Source organism: Bolinopsis microptera, unplaced genomic scaffold (genome assembly GCF_026151205.1).
Source record: "Bolinopsis microptera isolate Bmic1 unplaced genomic scaffold, MBARI_Bmic_1.0 sca101, whole genome shotgun sequence".
Lineage (NCBI taxonomy): Eukaryota > Metazoa > Ctenophora > Tentaculata > Lobata > Bolinopsidae > Bolinopsis > Bolinopsis microptera.
Genome location: NW_026971873.1, coordinates 1 through 24,894, shown reverse-complemented (window position 1 = coordinate 24,894; position 24,894 = coordinate 1). Strand labels below are relative to the sequence as shown.

At 41.5% G+C, this 24,894-nt stretch overlaps 1 protein-coding gene and 1 long non-coding RNA gene across 2 annotated transcripts; both read left to right on the top strand.

Moving 5' to 3' along the window:
• The first annotated feature begins 4,580 nt into the window (after positions 1–4,580).
• On the top strand, positions 4,581–5,501 carry LOC134825802 (uncharacterized). The gene is made up of 3 exons (XR_010161614.1): positions 4,581–4,690; positions 4,965–5,094; positions 5,413–5,501. It is a non-coding gene; the product is annotated as an uncharacterized LOC134825802 (long non-coding RNA).
• A 1,148-nt stretch (positions 5,502–6,649) lies between these two features.
• LOC134825801 (kelch-like protein 17) lies at positions 6,650–24,860 on the top strand. Its single transcript, XM_063838003.1, has 8 exons — positions 6,650–6,847; positions 7,042–7,314; positions 7,564–7,725; positions 7,860–7,935; positions 8,551–8,683; positions 21,886–21,914; positions 24,098–24,210; positions 24,388–24,860. Exons 1-8 carry the CDS (start codon positions 6,650–6,652, stop codon positions 24,541–24,543), a joined length of 1,140 nt encoding a protein of 379 aa, XP_063694073.1. The 3' UTR covers positions 24,544–24,860.
• Positions 24,861–24,894: the final 34 nt, after the last annotated feature.

The following is a 24,894-nucleotide window of genomic DNA, read 5'->3' as shown; positions in this document are numbered from 1 at the left end:
ATGCTTTTTTGTAGTAAAAGATGTGACCCATTGACATTTGTACTCAAATTACAGTAGTTCAGAACAAAATATCCACATCAACAGAACTCTGAGTGACCAAGTTGATGTATTGCATCGCAACACTCTGCAATCTGCTCTATCGAAAGATCTATGTCCCAAATGAAGGCTGAATGAAAGACTTACGAGAGAGTGAAACGAAACACTTTGAATATCTAAAGACGAATTTAACGGAGAATATGGGAAATTTGTTGGCTAAGGGGGTTCCCTTGATTAACAAAGTATCCTCAGTCCCACAAGCCGACAGTGGTATGGATGAAGCACTTCGCACACTGCATAACATAACGAGGAAAATAAAAGCATCCTAAAAGAGATGAACAGAGTAGAGTTCAAGAGAACTGCAATTGGACATCAAGGTGATTCTACAAGACACACAAACCTGGATCTTTTCAGTACCATAGCAGAAGATAAAACATATGAGGGCAAACAATACTACATTCACCAGCCATCAGAAACCACTGTTAATGACTCCATGACAGTCCTAGTCTCAAGAGGACTCTCAAGAAATTATCTTAAAAACAGTGCAACTATTAAGAGAAACTTCAATAAATATTTTAAAGATATGGCCATAAAATCGACATTTGTCACCAAAGGTGGATCATTGATGATTGAGCTCACATCTAAAGAAGATGCAATAAGAGTAGAAGAATCATGAAAGGTGATTTCTTTGCAAACAGTAACATGACTACAGAATGCAGGATCTTAGAAAAGCTAAGCTGGCAGTCATTCTCAAAGGAGTACCCACAAACATTCAGGATAGTGATCTAACAATTTCTGTGGAAAGGTGTTATCCAGGAGCTAGGGCAAAAAGATTTGTGACACGGGACAACATTTCTCTGAAAACTCTTAAGATCAACTTTCAGACTAAGGAAGACTATGAGAAATGCTTAGGAAAATGGGTTAAAAGCTCGGACAGGTAATTTATACTGCGGAAGAGTATAAGCCGAGAAGGAGAAATCATCCAATGCTACAATTGTCACAGGTTTGGCCATGTTGCTAAACTTTGTACCCAAAACCATGCAACATGTAGCAAATGTGGAGACAATCACCATTCCAATCAATGCAAGAGTAACCGAAGAGACTACTGTATTAATTGTGATGTCTTTGGCCATGTAGCTACAAACAGAGATTGTTCAACATACCAAAATATTGTCATGAAACTCAACATGCAACCAAACAAATGTTCAAAATCACCCACACAACCCAACAGTAGATTATGATCTTTGGCCAAATAAATATAGCAAAGATGTCAACTAACTCTGATATGACACTTGACAAGTTTATCTACGAAAATGAGATACTCTTGATGGCGGTTCAAGAAACAAGCTCTTGGACTCAATCAGACGGAAGTTGCTAACGTATCCGCCTAGTTTACAGTCAAGGGCGTGGTAGATACTGTTAACATTTCCACAAGCACATATTACAATACACTATTACAATACAATTTTTTTAAAGACTAGTATAAATGGATATCGTTGTACACTTTACAGTTTACAGTGTACATTTATTGTATCACGTTGTGACCCATTGTTATTTTACATAGTGTGTATCAGGGCGAAGGTCACGATGCAATACAAGGTTATGTTCATAAACATAAAAATTGGGCGGAATGACAAGCCTACCTGAGCGCCACCCAGTAAGATCTAAATGGGTTGACATCATCAATCAATAAAAATGAAATCCTTAATTGACGATCATGTCAATTCTTTGCAGCTCGGCAAGGCCTAGTAGCGCATCTTGCAAGACTCATTATTGGATGCGCGGCACGGCCCAGTACAAAATAAATCATTTCTAATTGTTAAATTCTTTGATGTTTGAGGACTTCGCCGCTTCGATGTGCCGCGCAAATTATTAATGCCAACCCTAATGTAAAGCATTTTGCCCTTCTATTCGCCTGGGGGGTGGGGGGATTCGGAATAAGCGTTTTAAAATACACCGATCCAGGCGACTTTCATACACTCGGACTCTTTTCACATGTCACAGCACAATATTAATTTTCTTTGAGCGATCAGCGTTTTAGTGGAAGCAATCATTAATCATTATTGCTTCGCGAACTGAATGAAATTTTAGTAAATACCAGAATACAGACATACACACTAAATTTTTCCTAAGTTATATTATTATAGAATTATATATTATTATAGAAATCAACGTTTTTTGCGAAAGTTGTTTCAGTTCAAAGTATGGGTTTTGTACAACCCCTTCATCTAAACTCAAAATTTTACCAAATCAATGAAATTTTAATCATTTTCAATTTTGGGCACAGCTAATAAGTATTTTGACCAAAATCCAAATAATCTATGAATAATTCTGAAATATACAGGGTGGGCCAAAAGTCAGTGTGCAAACGTTGGGTCTTATACCTCCGCCGTGTTTTATATTTGAGAGCTATTGCTTTGTAAATGGCAAACTGTACTTACTGGTTCGAGGATTTCGTCATCAAAATTTGAAAATTCGAATATTTTAGACTACGCCCATTCAATATTAAAACACCTATATTGTTTTCTCTGAACATGCTGAACGCCTAATTTTTTTAGAGACGGTAGATTATCAAATTTTGCATTTGATCTGAAAACATGAGGCAAAACGGATTAGAAATGACGAAGTTATCAAGCACTTTCTGTATCTCGTTAACAAAATTAACTGGGTGATTATGTGACACCGTGACACAACACCTTAATTGGGCACCCTTAACAATTCCCATAATGTTTAACGGGGTAGTTAACGGGGTCACCTTATCACGTGATTAGGTAAACCAATCACCTGATCAGTCACACGTAATGAATAAACTCGTTATGCTTCATATCTCGGTCATCTGAGAAGCTACAGTTCTAATTCTTTCAGGACAAACGTAATTCGAATGGCCAAACACAATTCAATAACATTTAGCTTGATCCGACTATCCAAACTATCAAATAAATGTGAAAATGAACCTCCATTTGAAAAAAAATGAACGCGAATATTTGTCGAGTTGACAAATTCCTCGAACCAGTGGTGGTACTAAGTCATACCAGAAGGAAGTATTTCAATTGGGCACTCAGTGACTGAGCTATTAAGGCCAACGTTTGCACACTGACTTTTGGCCCACCCTGTATTTTGAATTTTAAACAGCTAAAAGTCGCCAAATTTAGTTTTTATGTGCTTTTTAAACATTATAGTCCAAAATGCTGAAATTAAAACTGGCACAGTTTTGTTTAACGGGTGATACTCGTAAAATATCTGTTCCATATACCGAGTCCAACTCGGCGCGCGGCCTGGTAGGTTGTAAACCTACAAAGTCTTGTCACTATTATGATATATTAACTATCTAATGGATTTTCCTTGCAGGGGTAGTTAAGATTAAAGGAATTTCTGTGGAGTTTTTTCAGTCACCTGCACAAACACGAGATAAACTGGACCATATTGGTATTACATGGATTTTAAGGCATAAGGAAGCATTATTGTATTGGGTTCAGAATCCAGGTGTAATCGATTTATCGTGCAATTTAAGGTCATGAATGGTCATTAAAATGAGTTTATGACAATTTTGATAATTTCTAGCTTTCTGTCAGAAAATAAATCTGAGCTTCTATAGGGGGTAATTAGAAATACACTACAGTATAGTATACTTACATCCACATTCACAAGCATGTGAGCTCACCTGGTCTAATGAGTGGGAAACGGCAAACATGCTCTGGTAACGCCATAGTCACGTGACCTCAGGCTCATTGTCACGTGACCTCAGCAGTGGCGTAACGAAGGGCCCCGCCAACCTGTTTGGGGGTGGGGGCACAATCTTAGGGGGGGCGCCAAATCGTCGTTTGAATGTGGAACAATTTGGAAAAACTTAACTACGGTACTAGAAAAACTGCGCGTTTTGCTGTAGAAACACACTGTTTTAGATATTTTACCAGCATTACCCATAAAATCATCTAATTTGTTCAATTTTAGGGAGGGGCACCAAGGGGGGGGGGTGCCAACAGGGGGTCGCATTTTCAGCCCAACAGGCAACATTACGCTGCACTGGACCTCAGGCTCATAGTCACATGACTTCATACCCAATCAACTGGGTTCTGGCCTGGTCAGCTCCTTTTCACCTGATCTCAAGGTGAAGTATGTTAACCCAATCAATGTCTGCAAATTTTCACATGCTGATGATTATTTTAGTATTTTTGTTAAGGAGTTGTGCGAGATAACAATACATATACAGGCCGCAGAATTTTGTGTATTACCAGATCGAATCAGCTGGTGGAACTTAATCAATCCATGATATCACGACAGGCCATACTTAATTGTATTCCCGATTCCGCTCTCGGCTTACCGGTAGAGCAATGTCAGCAGACACCCCCACGGGCTCCCCCCAAGCATATTTGAAAATGTATGCAGTACTATCATATCATGCTTTTGTCCTTGTCTCCTATTATAGCCCTGACTGACTCTAAAAATCTTCAGTCCAGTACATTTTGGCTGGAATTTTGTGTTTCATTAATTTTTTATGCTCTAAATCTCACCTTACTGTGCAGGTCATGGTTGAATGATTCAATTACAGCTCGGCATTGCACCAGAAGTGTTGAAGCCTCATTGTTTAAAACCATCCAACAACAACACTTGCAAGATGATTATTGAATTAAAGATAGGGTCACAATCACTTAAGGTATTTATTTATATTTTGTCTGTGGGCATTTCTGATAGATACTTTAGCATTGTGGGCATATACTGAATAGAGCATTTAAAAAATTTATCACCCATTTGATTTCTATCGTTCCAAAAATTTCCAGTGATTAGTCCAAGATTTATGCTTGTTCAGACAATTTTATTTGCAAAAATAAATCATCAATTAAATATTTTAAATACTTCACATGTTCAAATATATTTTCCAATGATGTTATTTTGTTGATAAAATGACAGTTTTTGCAACCTATTATCAGGTTGACAAAGAGTTATTAGCACGGTACAGTGATTACTTTGATGCAATGTTCACCTCTCCTTTCTCGGAACAGTCTAGTGATGTCATCACTTTAAAACACATCAACTTCAGATCTGTTAAAGTTATTGTTGGTAAGTGAATCATTCGTTCTCTAATTCTCTAGTTTTCCAAATCTGATACATCCTTTATTGGAGGCCACTGGTCAACGGTAGCGATGTTAGAGCTTGGTGGGCCACAAATCCTGACCTCCTCGTAATTTGCATACCAAAGGAGGACTCTCGCTATGCAATTTGAACAATTCCAACGGGAACCATTGGTTTTAGCAGGTTGCATCTTTTTCATAATTAAAAAAGAGACAAAATATTAATCAAAATTTGATTCCTTCTGCTAATTCAGTTATTTAGTTGTTATTTCGGACAAGGAAGTATAACAGTATTTAAACACTTCAGATTACATCTACAGTGGAAAGCTGGTGTTAAGTCCGTTCAATATAGAGGACGTGTTTCTCACTGCAGATTTTCTACAAATTCCAACAGTCAGACAAAGATGTTTGAAATTGTTTGGAAAACATTTAGCACCCAACAACTGTATAAATGTAAGAATGTTAATTAAGAATGTTAATTAAGAATGTTAATTAGTTTAAGAATGTTTGCCAACTTTGTGGGATAATCTCAGTACAAGTTGTGGAATAGCAAGCCTTTCCTGAAAATCAGTCTTAGTGATGTAACATGTGTATTGTGTAATTATTAATTAAGCTATCAAAAATTCTTATTTTCCGTTACATATTTTTACAAATTCGTCAATTTAAATTATCTGACTGACTGACCGTTTCAGATCTACAAGCTTTCAGTACAGCACGGTTTAAAGAACACTGAGAGATCAGCAGTTAGAATAATAATGAAGTGTTTTGAAGAGATCTACGAGGACAGTGATTATTTAGGTCTGCTAATTATACCAAATTAATTTATTAGAAAAAATACGAATTGAATTCAGCTTAGATCTTTTCATATTTTTACATACAGTTTAACCAGATTGCGAGTACAGCTGATGAAATTACATCCACATTCCTCAGATTTCTCCAGTAAGCTCCTGTTTTATTTGTTATCAGACTGTGATCTCAACATTTCACAAGAGATCTTTGTGTTTAGCGCTATCGAGAGGTGGATTGGTCATGATCCTGTCAGCAGGTTAGTTAGTTTGCTTCTTTTTCTCCTTTTTTCAGATTATTATTATTATTATTATAAAACAGGATCTTACCGACAAAAATGATTCTTAAAAATACCTTAATGCGGTAAACTGTACACTTGAAAAAGATTTTCCCAACATCTGTTGCATGCAGCTATATCTCTAATTTCGTTTTTCAGATTAATGTAAGAAAACACCAATTTGACAATAAATCCCACAGTATCAAGCTAAGACCTTACGATTTGCAGTTTTTTTCCAAAAAATGGTCAGAGTTTATCGCTAGATTTCAGGAGATTTTACAAAGAAGAGCTTCTCTGCTGTGTTATGGTGGATCTTCTCTCAAATCAGGAATTACACAAGGTTTGAATTTCTGCGAACAACATCTTTTTGTCATCTAATTTTTCCGAAATCTAGTATGATAATATCGAATAACTGTGTGTTAACACACGACGTCACACCACATGACACGACGTCACACCACGTGACACGACGTGATACCACATGATTAACCAGGTGATAACAAGTGACCTGGTGAAGAACTCCCCGGACGTGAAGCAGCATTACAAAGAGATATTATCAGCAACATCACGTGACATGTCAGGGAAACGGAGGAACTTTAAGGGAGGAAAAGGGTTGGGTAAAGAGAGACTGGGTATGATAAACGGGCGAGTGTATATTATCGGGGGGCTCGCAGACACGGTAAATAAACTCTACTTTACTACTGAATATGTTGGAATGTTTTACACAGTACATTGGTTTAAAATGATTCGAATGAAGGCTTACAGTGACAATTGTAAAACGCTTGCATTCCTTACAACTAATAACTTATTCTTAATATTTATACCAACAAAAATAGTGTTTACTCTCACTCACCGCACACAATTCCAACCCAGAAAGTCCCATCAGACGTTGAGGTGTTCATCCCTCACCACACAAAGCTATCACGTGACCCCAACACTTTCGTCCGGAACACCTTCACACCAGCGGTTGATGACGTCACAAAAACACACAGTGATGACGTCAAAGTGATGACGTCACAGCTCCCAGTCGTTACAGTGGAATGTGGCGGAAGGAATGTAACCAGGAGTTATGGAGGTGGAGCTACTGTTGTGGACGGGGCTGTGTACTTGGTGGGGGGTCGGTCTGATAGTGGCGTCTCTGATAAGGTTAGGAATGAAGTCTTAGTTTAGCTAGATTGTTACTGTTCGTGATAATATTGAACTTTGAATGACTGTAATAAATAAAGTCAGCAGTAAATATATGAACTATGAAGGCCTTGTTTTCATTCTTATTGAAAAGCTCAAATATCATTGTGCTGCTCTCAGTTCAATGTGATGGAATAGCTACGTGACTTCAAACAGTCCGCAAACATTCTTCTAGAAACTGAACGTAATTAACATGAGCCTACCCATTAGTTGTACCAGTTGGAGTTGCACTCACAACGGTACAAAGAGGTTGGCAAAGTGCCAGTTTGGTGTGATCACGTGACTGTTACCAGCTCTGATAAGAAAGTGTTTGTTATCGGGGGTTATCAGCTCTCTGACACTGGATCTCTTACTCCTTCATCTCTTGTTCAGGTATATTGTTCTTATTTTTTATTGCATTAAAGATAGCATGATTGTCTTAGAAATTGTATAAGTTTCTTAAATGATATTAATGTTGTAATGATGTTAATATAGCGAAAAGTTTATTTCTTTAAACTTTATTTCAGATATACGATACAGCTTCGCAGGAATGGACGACAGGTCCAGAGTTAACTGTCCCCCGGGCTCATGCAACATCCATCGGTAAAATACATTTGCTTCACACATAGTATACACTACATAGTATACTGTACATTGTATACATTATACATGCATAGTTAACTGTATACATGTATATACATTGGGTACTCTATTCAAAATTCAGTGCATACTCTATAATTCATACCACGATATCTGAATATTATTTCATGCATAGGATAACTTCTGCAGTGGTCAAATTATCACGCAAATATCAAGACGATACTCCGAGGGAGTATATAATATGATCAAACTTCAAACTAGTTTCTCTACTGTAACAGCAGTAATCCTGCGAAGGCGGTTTAGCGTCTAGTCGTTCAATCAGAAAGTTTTGATCATTGTAGGATTATTTTTCAAGGGACTCTTAGGGTGTCACCCAAGTGTTTCACGTGACATTCATGCTTACATTACAATTGGTATCGATTATTCATAAGCCTTTTGCGCTTGGTTTACTCGAAGTCTTCTCTTTGTAAAATACGTTTATTGCGGTTTTATACTGTTACGGTCAGTAATGTATAATGCTAATGTACTATTATGCACGATCTTGTCTTATAATGCACGATAAAGTTGTATTCAACTATTCGTTGTATTTCTGTATTCTAGATCATGTGACCACCTCAGGTATTGACAGTGGCGGAGGATTGGCCAGCAGAGTGTTAGTTTTAGGTGGATACGGCACAAACAAACTCTCCTCGGTAGAACTTATAACTGATGGGGTATCTGTGGAAAATATGCCGCCAATGTTGAAACCAAGGTGAGCGAGATAAGTAGGCATATTCCTTAATTTCAGGATGCTCATTTTAAAGTTTATCTGCTGTTAAACTGTGCGGTTATAGAATAAACCCAAAAACAAACTTTTGCTGATCGTGAAGCGACTCGTAACTTGAGGTAAAAGCCGCTTTGGCTGGCAACGAGTTGTAAGGAGAGCACGTTTCCTTGATTTGTGTATGCGATTTGTATGCGATTTCACCCCTGTATGCGATTTGTGTTCCGGGGTATTTGGAACAGGTTTAGGGTTTTAAATAGTTAGTACCTGTCCCAAACCATCATAAAAATCAAGTTTCGACCTCCCAACCCACTCAGGCCACTCCCAGGGGCCACGCCCATCCCAAAATAGCTGAAATCCTGGTAAAATCAAGATTGAAAATCTTTACCCCCGTATGCGATTTATGTTCCGGGGTAGGTGGCCCATGTTTTAGTATAAAAATGGGTACTGCCTATCCCAAACCATCATAAAAATCAAGTTTCGACCTCCCAACCCACTCAGGCCACTCCCAGGGGCCACGCCCATCCCAAAATAGCTGAAATCCTGGTAAAATCAAGATTGAAAATCTTTACCCCCGTATGCGATTTATGTTCCGGGGTAGGTGGCCCATGTTTTAGTATAAAAATGGGTACTGCCTATCCCAAACCATCATAAAAATCAAGTTTCGACCTCCCAACCCACTCAGGCCACTCCCAGGGGCCACGCCCATCCCAAAATAGCTGAAATCCTGGTAAAATCAAGATTGAAAATCTTTACCCCCGTATGCGATTTATGTTCCGGGGTAGGTGGCCCATGTTTTAGTATAAAAATGGGTACTGCCTATCCCAAACCATCATAAAAATCAAGTTTCGACCTCCCAACCCACTCAGGCCACTCCCAGGGGCCACGCCCATCCCAAAATAGCTGAAATCCTGGTAAAATCAAGATTGAAAATCTTTACCCCCGTATGCGATTTATGTTCCGGGGTAGGTGGCCCATGTTTTAGTATAAAAATGGGTACTGCCTATCCCAAACCATCATAAAAATCAAGTTTCGACCTCCCAACCCACTCAGGCCACTCCCAGGGGCCACGCCCATCCCAAAATAGCTGAAATCCTGGTAAAATCAAGATTGAAAATCTTTACCCCCGTATGCGATTTATGTTCCGGGGTAGGTGGCCCATGTTTTAGTATAAAAATGGGTACTGCCTATCCCAAACCATCATAAAAATCAAGTTTCGACCTCCCAACCCACTCAGGCCACTCCCAGGGGCCACGCCCATCCCAAAATAGCTGAAATCCTGGTAAAATCAAGATTGAAAATCTTTACCCCCGTATGCGATTTATGTTCCGGGGTAGGTGGCCCATGTTTTAGTATAAAAATGGGTACTGCCTATCCCAAACCATCATAAAAATCAAGTTTCGACCTCCCAACCCACTCAGGCCACTCCCAGGGGCCACGCCCATCCCAAAATAGCTGAAATCCTGGTAAAATCAAGATTGAAAATCTTTACCCCCGTATGCGATTTATGTTCCGGGGTAGGTGGCCCATGTTTTAGTATAAAAATGGGTACTGCCTATCCCAAACCATCATAAAAATCAAGTTTCGACCTCCCAACCCACTCAGGCCACTCCCAGGGGCCACGCCCATCCCAAAATAGCTGAAATCCTGGTAAAATCAAGATTGAAAATCTTTACCCCCGTATGCGATTTATGTTCCGGGGTAGGTGGCCCATGTTTTAGTATAAAAATGGGTACTGCCTATCCCAAACCATCATAAAAATCAAGTTTCGACCTCCCAACCCACTCAGGCCACTCCCAGGGGCCACGCCCATCCCAAAATAGCTGAAATCCTGGTAAAATCAAGATTGAAAATCTTTACCCCCGTATGCGATTTATGTTCCGGGGTAGGTGGCCCATGTTTTAGTATAAAAATGGGTACTGCCTATCCCAAACCATCATAAAAATCAAGTTTCGACCTCCCAACCCACTCAGGCCACTCCCAGGGGCCACGCCCATCCCAAAATAGCTGAAATCCTGGTAAAATCAAGATTGAAAATCTTTACCCCCGTATGCGATTTATGTTCCGGGGTAGGTGGCCCATGTTTTAGTATAAAAATGGGTACTGCCTATCCCAAACCATCATAAAAATCAAGTTTCGACCTCCCAACCCACTCAGGCCACTCCCAGGGGCCACGCCCATCCCAAAATAGCTGAAATCCTGGTAAAATCAAGATTGAAAATCTTTACCCCCGTATGCGATTTATGTTCCGGGGTAGGTGGCCCATGTTTTAGTATAAAAATGGGTACTGCCTATCCCAAACCATCATAAAAATCAAGTTTCGACCTCCCAACCCACTCAGGCCACTCCCAGGGGCCACGCCCATCCCAAAATAGCTGAAATCCTGGTAAATCAACAATCAGACTGAGAATCTTTACCCCCGTATGCGATTTATGTTCCGGGGTAGGTGGCCCATGTTTTAGTATAAAAATGGGTACTGCCTATCCCAAACCATCATAAAAATCAAGTTTCGACCTCCCAACCCACTCAGGCCACTCCCAGGGGCCACGCCCATCCCAAAATAGCTGAAATCCTGGTAAAATCAAGATTGAAAATCTTTACCCCCGTATGCGATTTATGTTCCGGGGTAGGTGGCCCATGTTTTAGTATAAAAATGGGTACTGCCTATCCCAAACCATCATAAAAATCAAGTTTCGACCTCCCAACCCACTCAGGCCACTCCCAGGGGCCACGCCCATCCCAAAATAGCTGAAATCCTGGTAAAATCAAGATTGAAAATCTTTACCCCCGTATGCGATTTATGTTCCGGGGTAGGTGGCCCATGTTTTAGTATAAAAATGGGTACTGCCTATCCCAAACCATCATAAAAATCAAGTTTCGACCTCCCAACCCACTCAGGCCACTCCCAGGGGCCACGCCCATCCCAAAATAGCTGAAATCCTGGTAAAATCAAGATTGAAAATCTTTACCCCCGTATGCGATTTATGTTCCGGGGTAGGTGGCCCATGTTTTAGTATAAAAATGGGTACTGCCTATCCCAAACCATCATAAAAATCAAGTTTCGACCTCCCAACCCACTCAGGCCACTCCCAGGGGCCACGCCCATCCCAAAATAGCTGAAATCCTGGTAAAATCAAGATTGAAAATCTTTACCCCCGTATGCGATTTATGTTCCGGGGTAGGTGGCCCATGTTTTAGTATAAAAATGGGTACTGCCTATCCCAAACCATCATAAAAATCAAGTTTCGACCTCCCAACCCACTCAGGCCACTCCCAGGGGCCACGCCCATCCCAAAATAGCTGAAATCCTGGTAAAATCAAGATTGAAAATCTTTACCCCCGTATGCGATTTATGTTCCGGGGTAGGTGGCCCATGTTTTAGTATAAAAATGGGTACTGCCTATCCCAAACCATCATAAAAATCAAGTTTCGACCTCCCAACCCACTCAGGCCACTCCCAGGGGCCACGCCCATCCCAAAATAGCTGAAATCCTGGTAAAATCAAGATTGAAAATCTTTACCCCCGTATGCGATTTATGTTCCGGGGTAGGTGGCCCATGTTTTAGTATAAAAATGGGTACTGCCTATCCCAAACCATCATAAAAATCAAGTTTCGACCTCCCAACCCACTCAGGCCACTCCCAGGGGCCACGCCCATCCCAAAATAGCTGAAATCCTGGTCAAATCCATACAATCAGACTGAGAATCTTTACCCCCGTATGCGATTTATGTTCCGGGGTAGGTGGCCCATGTTTTAGTATAAAAATGGGTACTGCCTATCCCAAACCATCATAAAAATCAAGTTTCGACCTCCCAACCCACTCAGGCCACTCCCAGGGGCCACGCCCATCCCAAAATAGCTGAAATCCTGGTAAAATCAAGATTGAAAATCTTTACCCCCGTATGCGATTTATGTTCCGGGGTAGGTGGCCCATGTTTTAGTATAAAAATGGGTACTGCCTATCCCAAACCATCATAAAAATCAAGTTTCGACCTCCCAACCCACTCAGGCCACTCCCAGGGGCCACGCCCATCCCAAAATAGCTGAAATCCTGGTAAAATCAAGATTGAAAATCTTTACCCCCGTATGCGATTTATGTTCCGGGGTAGGTGGCCCATGTTTTAGTATAAAAATGGGTACTGCCTATCCCAAACCATCATAAAAATCAAGTTTCGACCTCCCAACCCACTCAGGCCACTCCCAGGGGCCACGCCCATCCCAAAATAGCTGAAATCCTGGTAAAATCAAGATTGAAAATCTTTACCCCCGTATGCGATTTATGTTCCGGGGTAGGTGGCCCATGTTTTAGTATAAAAATGGGTACTGCCTATCCCAAACCATCATAAAAATCAAGTTTCGACCTCCCAACCCACTCAGGCCACTCCCAGGGGCCACGCCCATCCCAAAATAGCTGAAATCCTGGTAAAATCAAGATTGAAAATCTTTACCCCCGTATGCGATTTATGTTCCGGGGTAGGTGGCCCATGTTTTAGTATAAAAATGGGTACTGCCTATCCCAAACCATCATAAAAATCAAGTTTCGACCTCCCAACCCACTCAGGCCACTCCCAGGGGCCACGCCCATCCCAAAATAGCTGAAATCCTGGTAAAATCAAGATTGAAAATCTTTACCCCCGTATGCGATTTATGTTCCGGGGTAGGTGGCCCATGTTTTAGTATAAAAATGGGTACTGCCTATCCCAAACCATCATAAAAATCAAGTTTCGACCTCCCAACCCACTCAGGCCACTCCCAGGGGCCACGCCCATCCCAAAATAGCTGAAATCCTGGTAAAATCAAGATTGAAAATCTTTACCCCCGTATGCGATTTATGTTCCGGGGTAGGTGGCCCATGTTTTAGTATAAAAATGGGTACTGCCTATCCCAAACCATCATAAAAATCAAGTTTCGACCTCCCAACCCACTCAGGCCACTCCCAGGGGCCACGCCCATCCCAAAATAGCTGAAATCCTGGTAAAATCAAGATTGAAAATCTTTACCCCCGTATGCGATTTATGTTCCGGGGTAGGTGGCCCATGTTTTAGTATAAAAATGGGTACTGCCTATCCCAAACCATCATAAAAATCAAGTTTCGACCTCCCAACCCACTCAGGCCACTCCCAGGGGCCACGCCCATCCCAAAATAGCTGAAATCCTGGTAAAATCAAGATTGAGAAATCTTTACCCCCGTATGCGATTTATGTTCCGGGGTAGGTGGCCCATGTTTTAGTATAAAAATGGGTACTGCCTATCCCAAACCATCATAAAAATCAAGTTTCGACCTCCCAACCCACTCAGGCCACTCCCAGGGGCCACGCCCATCCCAAAATAGCTGAAATCCTGGTAAAATCAAGATTGAAAATCTTTACCCCCGTATGCGATTTATGTTCCGGGGTAGGTGGCCCATGTTTTAGTATAAAAATGGGTACTGCCTATCCCAAACCATCATAAAAATCAAGTTTCGACCTCCCAACCCACTCAGGCCACTCCCAGGGGCCACGCCCATCCCAAAATAGCTGAAATCCTGGTAAAATCAAGATTGAAAATCTTTACCCCCGTATGCGATTTATGTTCCGGGGTAGGTGGCCCATGTTTTAGTATAAAAATGGGTACTGCCTATCCCAAACCATCATAAAAATCAAGTTTCGACCTCCCAACCCACTCAGGCCACTCCCAGGGGCCACGCCCATCCCAAAATAGCTGAAATCCTGGTAAAATCAAGATTGAAAATCTTTACCCCCGTATGCGATTTATGTTCCGGGGTAGGTGGCCCATGTTTTAGTATAAAAATGGGTACTGCCTATCCCAAACCATCATAAAAATCAAGTTTCGACCTCCCAACCCACTCAGGCCACTCCCAGGGGCCACGCCCATCCCAAAATAGCTGAAATCCTGGTAAAATCAAGATTGAAAATCTTTACCCCCGTATGCGATTTATGTTCCGGGGTAGGTGGCCCATGTTTTAGTATAAAAATGGGTACTGCCTATCCCAAACCATCATAAAAATCAAGTTTCGACCTCCCAACCCACTCAGGCCACTCCCAGGGGCCACGCCCATCCCAAAATAGCTCAAATCCTGGTAAAATCAAGATTGAAAATCTTTACCCCCGTATGCGATTTATGTTCCGGGGTAGGTGGCCCATGTTTTAGTATAAAAATGGGTACTGCCTATCCCAAACCATCATAAAAACCAAGTTTCGACCTCCCAACCCACTCAGGCCACTCCCAGGGGCCACGCCCATCCCAAAATAGCTGAAATCCTGGTAAAATCAAGATTGAAAATCTTTACCCCCGTATGCGATTTATGTTCCGGGGTAGGTGGCCCATGTTTTAGTATAAAAATGGGTACTGCCTATCCCAAACCATCATAAAAATCAAGTTTCGACCTCCCAACCCACTCAGGCCACTCCCAGGGGCCACGCCCATCCCAAAATAGCTGAAATCCTGGTAAAATCAAGATTGAAAATCTTTACCCCCGTATGCGATTTATGTTCCGGGGTAGGTGGCCCATGTTTTAGTATAAAAATGGGTACTGCCTATCCCAAACCATCATAAAAATCAAGTTTCGACCTCCCAACCCACTCAGGCCACTCCCAGGGGCCACGCCCATCCCAAAATAGCTGAAATCCTGGTAAAATCAAGATTGAAAATCTTTACCCCCGTATGCGATTTATGTTCCGGGGTAGGTGGCCCATGTTTTAGTATAAAAATGGGTACTGCCTATCCCAAACCATCATAAAAATCAAGTTTCGACCTCCCAACCCACTCAGGCCACTCCCAGGGGCCACGCCCATCCCAAAATAGCTGAAATCCTGGTAAAATCAAGATTGAAAATCTTTACCCCCGTATGCGATTTATGTTCCGGGGTAGGTGGCCCATGTTTTAGTATAAAAATGGGTACTGCCTATCCCAAACCATCATAAAAATCAAGTTTCGACCTCCCAACCCACTCAGGCCACTCCCAGGGGCCACGCCCATCCCAAAATAGCTGAAATCCTGGTAAAATCAAGATTGAAAATCTTTACCCCCGTATGCGATTTATGTTCCGGGGTAGGTGGCCCATGTTTTAGTATAAAAATGGGTACTGCCTATCCCAAACCATCATAAAAATCAAGTTTCGACCTCCCAACCCACTCAGGCCACTCCCAGGGGCCACGCCCATCCCAAAATAGCTGAAATCCTGGTAAAATCAAGATTGAAAATCTTTACCCCCGTATGCGATTTATGTTCCGGGGTAGGTGGCCCATGTTTTAGTATAAAAATGGGTACTGCCTATCCCAAACCATCATAAAAATCAAGTTTCGACCTCCCAACCCACTCAGGCCACTCCCAGGGGCCACGCCCATCCCAAAATAGCTGAAATCCTGGTAAAATCAAGATTGAAAATCTTTACCCCCGTATGCGATTTATGTTCCGGGGTAGGTGGCCCATGTTTTAGTATAAAAATGGGTACTGCCTATCCCAAACCATCATAAAAATCAAGTTTCGACCTCCCAACCCACTCAGGCCACTCCCAGGGGCCACGCCCATCCCAAAATAGCTGAAATCCTGGTAAAATCAAGATTGAAAATCTTTACCCCCGTATGCGATTTATGTTCCGGGGTAGGTGGCCCATGTTTTAGTATAAAAATGGGTACTGCCTATCCCAAACCATCATAAAAATCAAGTTTCGACCTCCCAACCCACTCAGGCCACTCCCAGGGGCCACGCCCATCCCAAAATAGCTGAAATCCTGGTAAAATCAAGATTGAAAATCTTTACCCCCGTATGCGATTTATGTTCCGGGGTAGGTGGCCCATGTTTTAGTATAAAAATGGGTACTGCCTATCCCAAACCATCATAAAAATCAAGTTTCGACCTCCCAACCCACTCAGGCCACTCCCAGGGGCCACGCCCATCCCAAAATAGCTGAAATCCTGGTAAAATCAAGATTGAAAATCTTTACCCCCGTATGCGATTTATGTTCCGGGGTAGGTGGCCCATGTTTTAGTATAAAAATGGGTACTGCCTATCCCAAACCATCATAAAAATCAAGTTTCGACCTCCCAACCCACTCAGGCCACTCCCAGGGGCCACGCCCATCCCAAAATAGCTGAAATCCTGGTAAAATCAAGACTGAGAATCTTTACCCCCGTATGCGATTTATGTTCCGGGGTAGGTGGCCCATGTTTTAGTATAAAAATGGGTACTGCCTATCCCAAACCATCATAAAAATCAAGTTTCGACCTCCCAACCCACTCAGGCCACTCCCAGGGGCCACGCCCATCCCAAAATAGCTGAAATCCTGGTAAAATCAAGATTGAAAATCTTTACCCCCGTATGCGATTTATGTTCCGGGGTAGGTGGCCCATGTTTTAGTATAAAAATGGGTACTGCCTATCCCAAACCATCATAAAAATCAAGTTTCGACCTCCCAACCCACTCAGGCCACTCCCAGGGGCCACGCCCATCCCAAAATAGCTGAAATCCTGGTAAAATCAAGATTGAAAATCTTTACCCCCGTATGCGATTTATGTTCCGGGGTAGGTGGCCCATGTTTTAGTATAAAAATGGGTACTGCCTATCCCAAACCATCATAAAAATCAAGTTTCGACCTCCCAACCCACTCAGGCCACTCCCAGGGGCCACGCCCATCCCAAAATAGCTGAAATCCTGGTAAAATCAAGATTGAAAATCTTTACCCCCGTATGCGATTTATGTTCCGGGGTAGGTGGCCCATGTTTTAGTATAAAAATGGGTACTGCCTATCCCAAACCATCATAAAAATCAAGTTTCGACCTCCCAACCCACTCAGGCCACTCCCAGGGGCCACGCCCATCCCAAAATAGCTGAAATCCTGGTAAAATCAAGATTGAAAATCTTTACCCCCGTATGCGATTTATGTTCCGGGGTAGGTGGCCCATGTTTTAGTATAAAAATGGGTACTGCCTATCCCAAACCATCATAAAAATCAAGTTTCGACCTCCCAACCCACTCAGGCCACTCCCAGGGGCCACGCCCATCCCAAAATAGCTGAAATCCTGGTAAAATCAAGATTGAAAATCTTTACCCCCGTATGCGATTTATGTTCCGGGGTAGGTGGCCCATGTTTTAGTATAAAAATGGGTACTGCCTATCCCAAACCATCATAAAAACCAAGTTTCGACCTCTCAAACCACTCAGGCCACTCCCAGGGGCCACGCCCATCCCAAAATAGCTGAAATCCAGGTCAAATCCCATACAAATCCAGACTGAGAATCTTTACCCCCGTATGCGATTTATGTTCCGGGGTAGGTGGCCCATGTTTTAGTATAAAAATGGGTACTGCCTATCCCAAACCATCATAAAAACCAAGTTTCGACCTCTCAACCCACTCAGGCCACTCCCAGGGGCCACGCCCATCCCAAAATAGCTGAAATCCAGGTCAAATCCCATACAAATCCAGACTGAGAATCTTTACCCCCGTATGCGATTTATGTTCCGGGGTAGGTGGCCCATGTTTTAGTATAAAAATGGGTACTGCCTATCCCAAACCATCATAAAAACCAAGTTTCGACCTCTCAAACCACTCAGGCCACTCCCAGGGGCCACGCCTAACCCAGAAAAGCTACAGGGGTTGGGGCAAAACTAACGTTACATATGTTGGGTCTTACACCACCACCGTGTTTCATATTATGGACCTGTAACTTTGCAGATGGCATGCTGTAACTACTCATTCGAGGATTCCGTCGCCAATGTTTGAAAATTTGAATATTTAGACTACGGCCTACGTCCATATAATATTAAATCACCTATATTGTTCTTTCCAGACATACTAGACGCCCATTTATTTCAGATTACTGTAGATATTTAATTGTTGCATCTGATCTGAAAAATTGAGGTCAATCGGAGTTGAAATGACGCATTGAATGTATCTCGTTAACAAAATTGATTGGGTGATTATGTGATAGGACACCTTGATTGGGTTCCCTTGCAATTTAACGGGGCCATCTAATCACCTGAACAGGTAATCCAATCACCTGATCACACGTAATGAATAAACTCGTTATGCCTCGTATCTCGGACATCTGAGAAGCTACAACTCTCATTTTTTCAGATCGAACGTAATTTGAATGGCCAAATACAATCCTATAAAATTTGGCTCGATCTGATTATCAAAACTATTTAAAAAATGCGATAATGAACCTTCATTCGAAAAAAATGAACATGAATATTCTTTGATTTAACATATTCCTCGAATGAGTGGTGATAGTAAGTCATACCAAAAAGAATACCCCGGAACTTAAATCCCCTACAGGTGTAAAGATTCTCATTCTTGATTTGACCTGAATTTCAGCTATTTTGGGATAGGCGTAGCCTCTGGGAGTGGCCTGAGTGAGTTGAGAGGTCGAAACTTGGTTTTTATGATGGTTTGGGATAGGTAGTACCCATTTTTATACTAAAACATGGGCCACCTACCCCGGAACATAAATCGCATACGGGGGTAAAGATTCTCAGTCTTGATTTGACCTGGATTTCAGCTATTTTGGGATGGGCGTGGCCCCTGGGAGTGGCCTGAGTGGTTTGAGAGATCGAAACTTGGTTTTTATGATGGTTTGGGATAGGTAGTACCCATTTTTATACTAAAACATGGGCCACCTACCCCGGAACATAAATCGCATACGGGGGTAAAGATTCTCAGTCTGAATTTGTATGGGATTTGACCTGGATTTCAGCTATTTTGGGATGGGCGTGGCCCCTGGGAGTGGCGTGAGTGGTTTGAGAGGTCGAAACTTGGTTTTTATGATGGTTTGGGATAGGTAGTACCCATTTTTATACTAAAACATGGGCCACCTACCCCGGAACATAAATCGCATACGGGGGTAAAGATTTTAAAGTCTGGATTTTAGCTGGATTTCAGTAATTTTGGGATGGGCGTGGCCCCTGGGAGTGGCCTGAGTGGGTTGAGAGGTCGAAACTTGGTTTTTATGATGGTTTGGGATAGGCAGTACCCATTTTTATACTGAAACATGGGCCACCTACCCCGGAACATAAATCGCATACGGGGGTAAAGATTCTCAGTCTGAATTTGTATGGATTACCTGGATTTCAGCAATTTTGGGATGGGCGTGGCCCCTGGGAGTGGCCTGAGTGGGTTGAGAGGTCGAAACTTGGTTTTTATGATGGTTTGGGATAGGCAGTACCCATTTTTATACTAAAACATGGGCCACCTACCCCGGAACATAAATCGCATACGGGGGTAAAGATTCTCAGTCTGAATTTGTATGGGATTTGAGCTGGATTTCAGCTATTTTGGGATGGGCGTGGCTCCTGGGAGTGGCCTGAGTGGTTTGAGAGGTCGAAACTTGGTTTTTATGATGGTTTGGGATAGGTAGTACCCATTTTTATACTAAAACATGGGCCACCTACCCCGGAACATAAATCGCATACGGGGGTAAAGATTCTCAGTCTGAATTTGTATGGGATTTGACCAGGATTTCAGCTATTTTGTGATGGGCGTGGCCCCTGGGAGTGGCCTGAGTGGTTTGAGAGGTCGAAACTTGGTTTTTATGATGGTTTGGGATAGGTAGTACCCATTTTTATTCTAGAACATGGGCCACCTACCCCGGAACATAAATCGCATACGGGGGTAAAGATTCTCAGTCTGAATTTGTATGGGATTTGAGCTGGATTTCAGCTATTTTGGGATGGGCGTGGCTCCTGGGAGTGGCCTGAGTGGTTTGAGAGTTCGAAACTTGGTTTTTATGATGGTTTGGGTTAGGTAGTTCCCATTTTTATAGTAAAACATGGGCCACCTATCCCGGAACATAAATCGCATACGGGGGTAAAGATTCTCAGTCTGAATTTGTATGGGATTTGACCAGGATTTCAGCTATTTTGTGATGGGCGTGGCCCCTGGGAGTGGCCTGAGTGGGTTGAGAGGTCGAAACTTGGTTTTTATGATGGTTTGGGATAGGCAGTACCCATTTTTATACTGAAACATGGGCCACCTACCCTGGAACATAAATCGCATACGGGGGTAAAGATTTTAAAGTCTGGATTTTAGCTGGATTTCAGTAATTTTGGGATGGGCGTGGCTCGTGGGATTGGCCTGAGTGGGTTGAGAGGTCGAAACTTGGTTTTTATGATGGTTTGGGATAGGCAGTACCCATTTTTATACTGAAACATGGGCCACCTACCCCGGAACATAAATCGCATACGGGGGTAAAGATTCTCAGTCTGGATTTTAGCTGGATTTCAGCAATTTTGGGATGGGCGTGGCCCCTGGGAGCGGCCTGAGTGGGTTGAGAGGTCGAAACTTGGTTTTTATGATGGTTTGGGATAGGTAGTACCCATTTTTATTCTAAAACATGGGCCACCTACCCCGGAACATAAATTGCATACGGGGGTAAAGATTCTCAGTCTGAATTTGTATGGGATTTGACCAGGATTTCAGCTATTTTGTGATGGGCGTGGCCCCTGGGAGTGGCCTGAGTGGTTTGAGAGGTCGAAACTTCGTTTTTATGATGGTTTGGGATAGGCAGAACCCATTTTTATACTAAAACATGGGCCACCTACCCCGGAACATAAATCGCATACGGGGGTAAAGATTCTTAGTCTGGATTTTATGTATGGGACTTGACCTGGATTTCAGCTATTTTGGGTTATGTGTGGCCCCTGGGAGTGGCCTGAGTGGGTTGAGAGAACAAAACTTGGTTTTTATGATGGTTTGGGATAGGTACTAGCTATTCAACCACTAAAACATCTGTCCACTACCCCGGAACACAAATCACATACAGGGCCGAGTAAAGATTTTTGACTTGAATTATAGCTTTTCTGGGGTCGGTGCGGCCCTTGGATGTGGTTCCAAGTTGGGTTCAAGGTGTTATTTAGTTATTCATATCATAGTGTCTATAAATATACGAGCAGTTTATTTTGACTTTTGAAGGGTTACCGTCATAAATTCTACAAATATAATTATTTTAACGTACGTGCGGCGCGCAAATCGCATACAAAATCGCATACACATTTCAGGGAAACGTCTTCTGGTTGTAAGAAATGGAACGCGCTTAATTTTAAGTTTCATAACTTCTACGCGCACGTACGTGATTTATTTAATTTTATAGAATAGACAATAACGGAAACCTATCAAGATTCTTTGTTGCTACGGCAACAATTTTGCTCCTTTTATTTTAGTCCTTCGAGAATTAAAGTCTTGTTTTTATTTCAGGCACGCTTTCTGTGCTGCGATGGTCGAAGGTGAGTAATGCATTTGTTGTTTGTTTGTTTGTTTATAGAACCCGTCCCCAATCTCGTATCGGAAAATGACTAAACTCAGGTCTGAGTGTGAATACGGGTGGTACCTGCAAGAGTGTTCATTAAGCATTTAGAGTTCTGTAAAACTGCAGTTACAATTGTGCTAGAGTATTTTTAGTATATACGATTGGTATCAGATATATATATCCCTACATGCTTCCAAAATTTGTAAAGCCGTAGTACATACATATCACATTACACCGGAGCCTACACAGTGCAATCTCCTCCAGTCGATCTGCGCCGCATATGTTTATATAATTATAAGCGCGCGGCGCAGACTGGAGGAAACCACACTCTGCAAGTTCGATCCAGTGCAATGCTACATGTACGCACTACGGCTTCATCTCCAACTTTCTGCACAATGTACTGGAATGTTTTGAAGGAAAAGAAAGAACAAAAAAAAGTGATATATATAAATAAAATCAGCGATTTAATGTTAGCCTTAGGAGGGTAACTTTAATTCCCTGGTTTCTAAAATCAGCTTTTTAAAAAAAAATAATAAAGTATGTAACGTCGATACCAAACCGATTATTGAGCGATAATAACTGAGTAGTTGATTCCTGGGTTGCGGAGTCATTCAGATGTTCCAGTTTTCGAATGTGGTTCTTGTTGATGTTCAGTTCTTGACCAGAAGTGTCTAATGAAGTAAGTCAGACAAGCAAACTCTTCCTTAAATGCTGATATAAGTCGTCTCAATCCCAGAAATTATGAAGATGACCCAGTGTAAAAGTGCAGAAATCGGTCGAAAATAACAAAGACTAAAAACAGTTAAAAAGTGACAGGATTCAAACACAAGGAAAATTAATAACTTAGAGCGTAATAAGGAATATAATTGCTCCTTTGTAATGCACACGTGTTAGTAAGTGTAGTAAAAATATAAAAATAATAATCTGAGAGGGTGAGAGGTTCTTTAATTAGAGCTAATGATTAAATGAGACCCACTAAAGGTACTAAATTAACCGGACTGCTAGCAAGGAATCGAGAATAACTGTAGATTGGAATAAAAATAAAAGCGGAATAAATTTTAAGATAATGAAACAGAAACTGAAAGCTAAAATATATACCGTTCTAGAATGCCTCCGCAAACAATTGCTCCTTTGTAATGCACACGTGTTAGTAAGTGCAGTAAAAATATAAAAATAATAAAGCTATAAAAATGAACGGAGCGGTGAAAATCTGAGAGGGTGAGAGGTTCTTTAATTAGAGCTAATGATTAAATGAGACCCACTAAAGGTACTAAATTAACCGGACTGCTAGCAAGGAATCGAGAATAACTGTAGATTGGAATAAAAATAAAAGCGGAATAAATTTTAAGATAATGAAACAGAAACTGAAAGCTAAAATATATACCGTTCTAGAATGCCTCCGCAAACAATTGCTCCTTTGTAATGCACACGTGTTAGTAAGTGTAGTAAAAATATAAAAATAATAAAGCTATAAAAATGAACGGAGCGGTGAAAATCTGAGAGGGTGAGAGGTTCTTTAATTAGAGCTAATGATTAAATGAGACCCACTAAAGGTACTAAATTAACCGGACTGCTAGCAAGGAATCGAGAATAACTGTAGATTGGAATGAAAATAAAAGCGGAATAAATTTTAAGATAATGAAACAGAAACTGAAAGCTAAAATATATACCGTTCTAGAATGCCTCCGCAAACAATTGCTCCTTTGTAATGCACACGTGTTAGTAAGTGTAGTAAAAATATAAAAATAATAAAGCTATAAAAATGAACGGAGCGGTGAAAATCTGAGAGGGCGAGAGGTTCTTTAATTAGAGCTAATGATTAAATGAGACCCACTAAAGGTACTAAATTAACCGGACTGCTAGCAAGGAATCGAGAATAACTGTAGATTGGAATAAAAATAAAAGCGGAATAAATTTTAAGATAATCGAGTAATGCATTTAGACAACATGCGAACCCAGACTCTTGCATCGAGCTAAACTATTTAGACTCATTTACAGCTGAACTATTTAGACTCATTTACAGTAATCAACAATTGAAATGCATCGTTCATTCTACATTCTACATTCTACATTCTACTTGCTGAAACTGGGCTGCTTTAAATGCTCCACAGAGAAGTTTACATCTACTATAATACAAATCTCATCGACATGATGTTACAGGTACAATAATAGCGCTAGGAGGCTGGAACGAACGAACTGTCGAGAAATATGATTTCAGGAACAAACAGTGGAGTCTGCTGAAGGATTTCCCGAAACAGAGGGACTGCATACAGGTAGGGTGGGTGTCATATTTTAAGTAGGCGCTTAGTTGTTCAATGTTCACTGCTGTTTGAGATACGAGATTTTCATACAAAACAGTATCAAAGTGATGTTAATATAGAAATTCGTATACTATAAAAGCATTAATAATAATATTCGAAATATTAAAAATCTAAACTGTGTATTTGCAGGGTGAAGTGTGTGAAGGTGTACTGTACGTGTTTGGCGGCGTCAAGAAGAACAAGAACGTGTCAACTATAGAGAAGTACGATTACGAGAGAGACAGCTGGCGAACTGTGGGTCAGTTCATGGTACCCAGATTATACAGTGCTGTTGTGGTGACGTAGCATAAACAAGTAAAACTCATAACTGTGACAATGATGTTAACAAGATGTTAATAAAAGATGACAAGATGACAGATGTTAAAAAGATTGGACCAGAGTTTTTCAAACATTTGGGTCTTAAAAATACCCTGAAATCTGACAACTGTGGCCGAGAATCCTGCTCAAGAACTACGTTTTTTCAATCAATTAGTCAATGTAAAAACACTAACTTTAGCTCAATAAGCGAGTTCTGGAGTACGTTACCTGGGGACCCCAAGCTATTATATTTATGTTCATAACCATGATCCGAATAGAGATTAGGCGAAATGACAGGCGCAGGCTAAGCGTCGCCCAGTAACGGAGTACGGTTAAAAA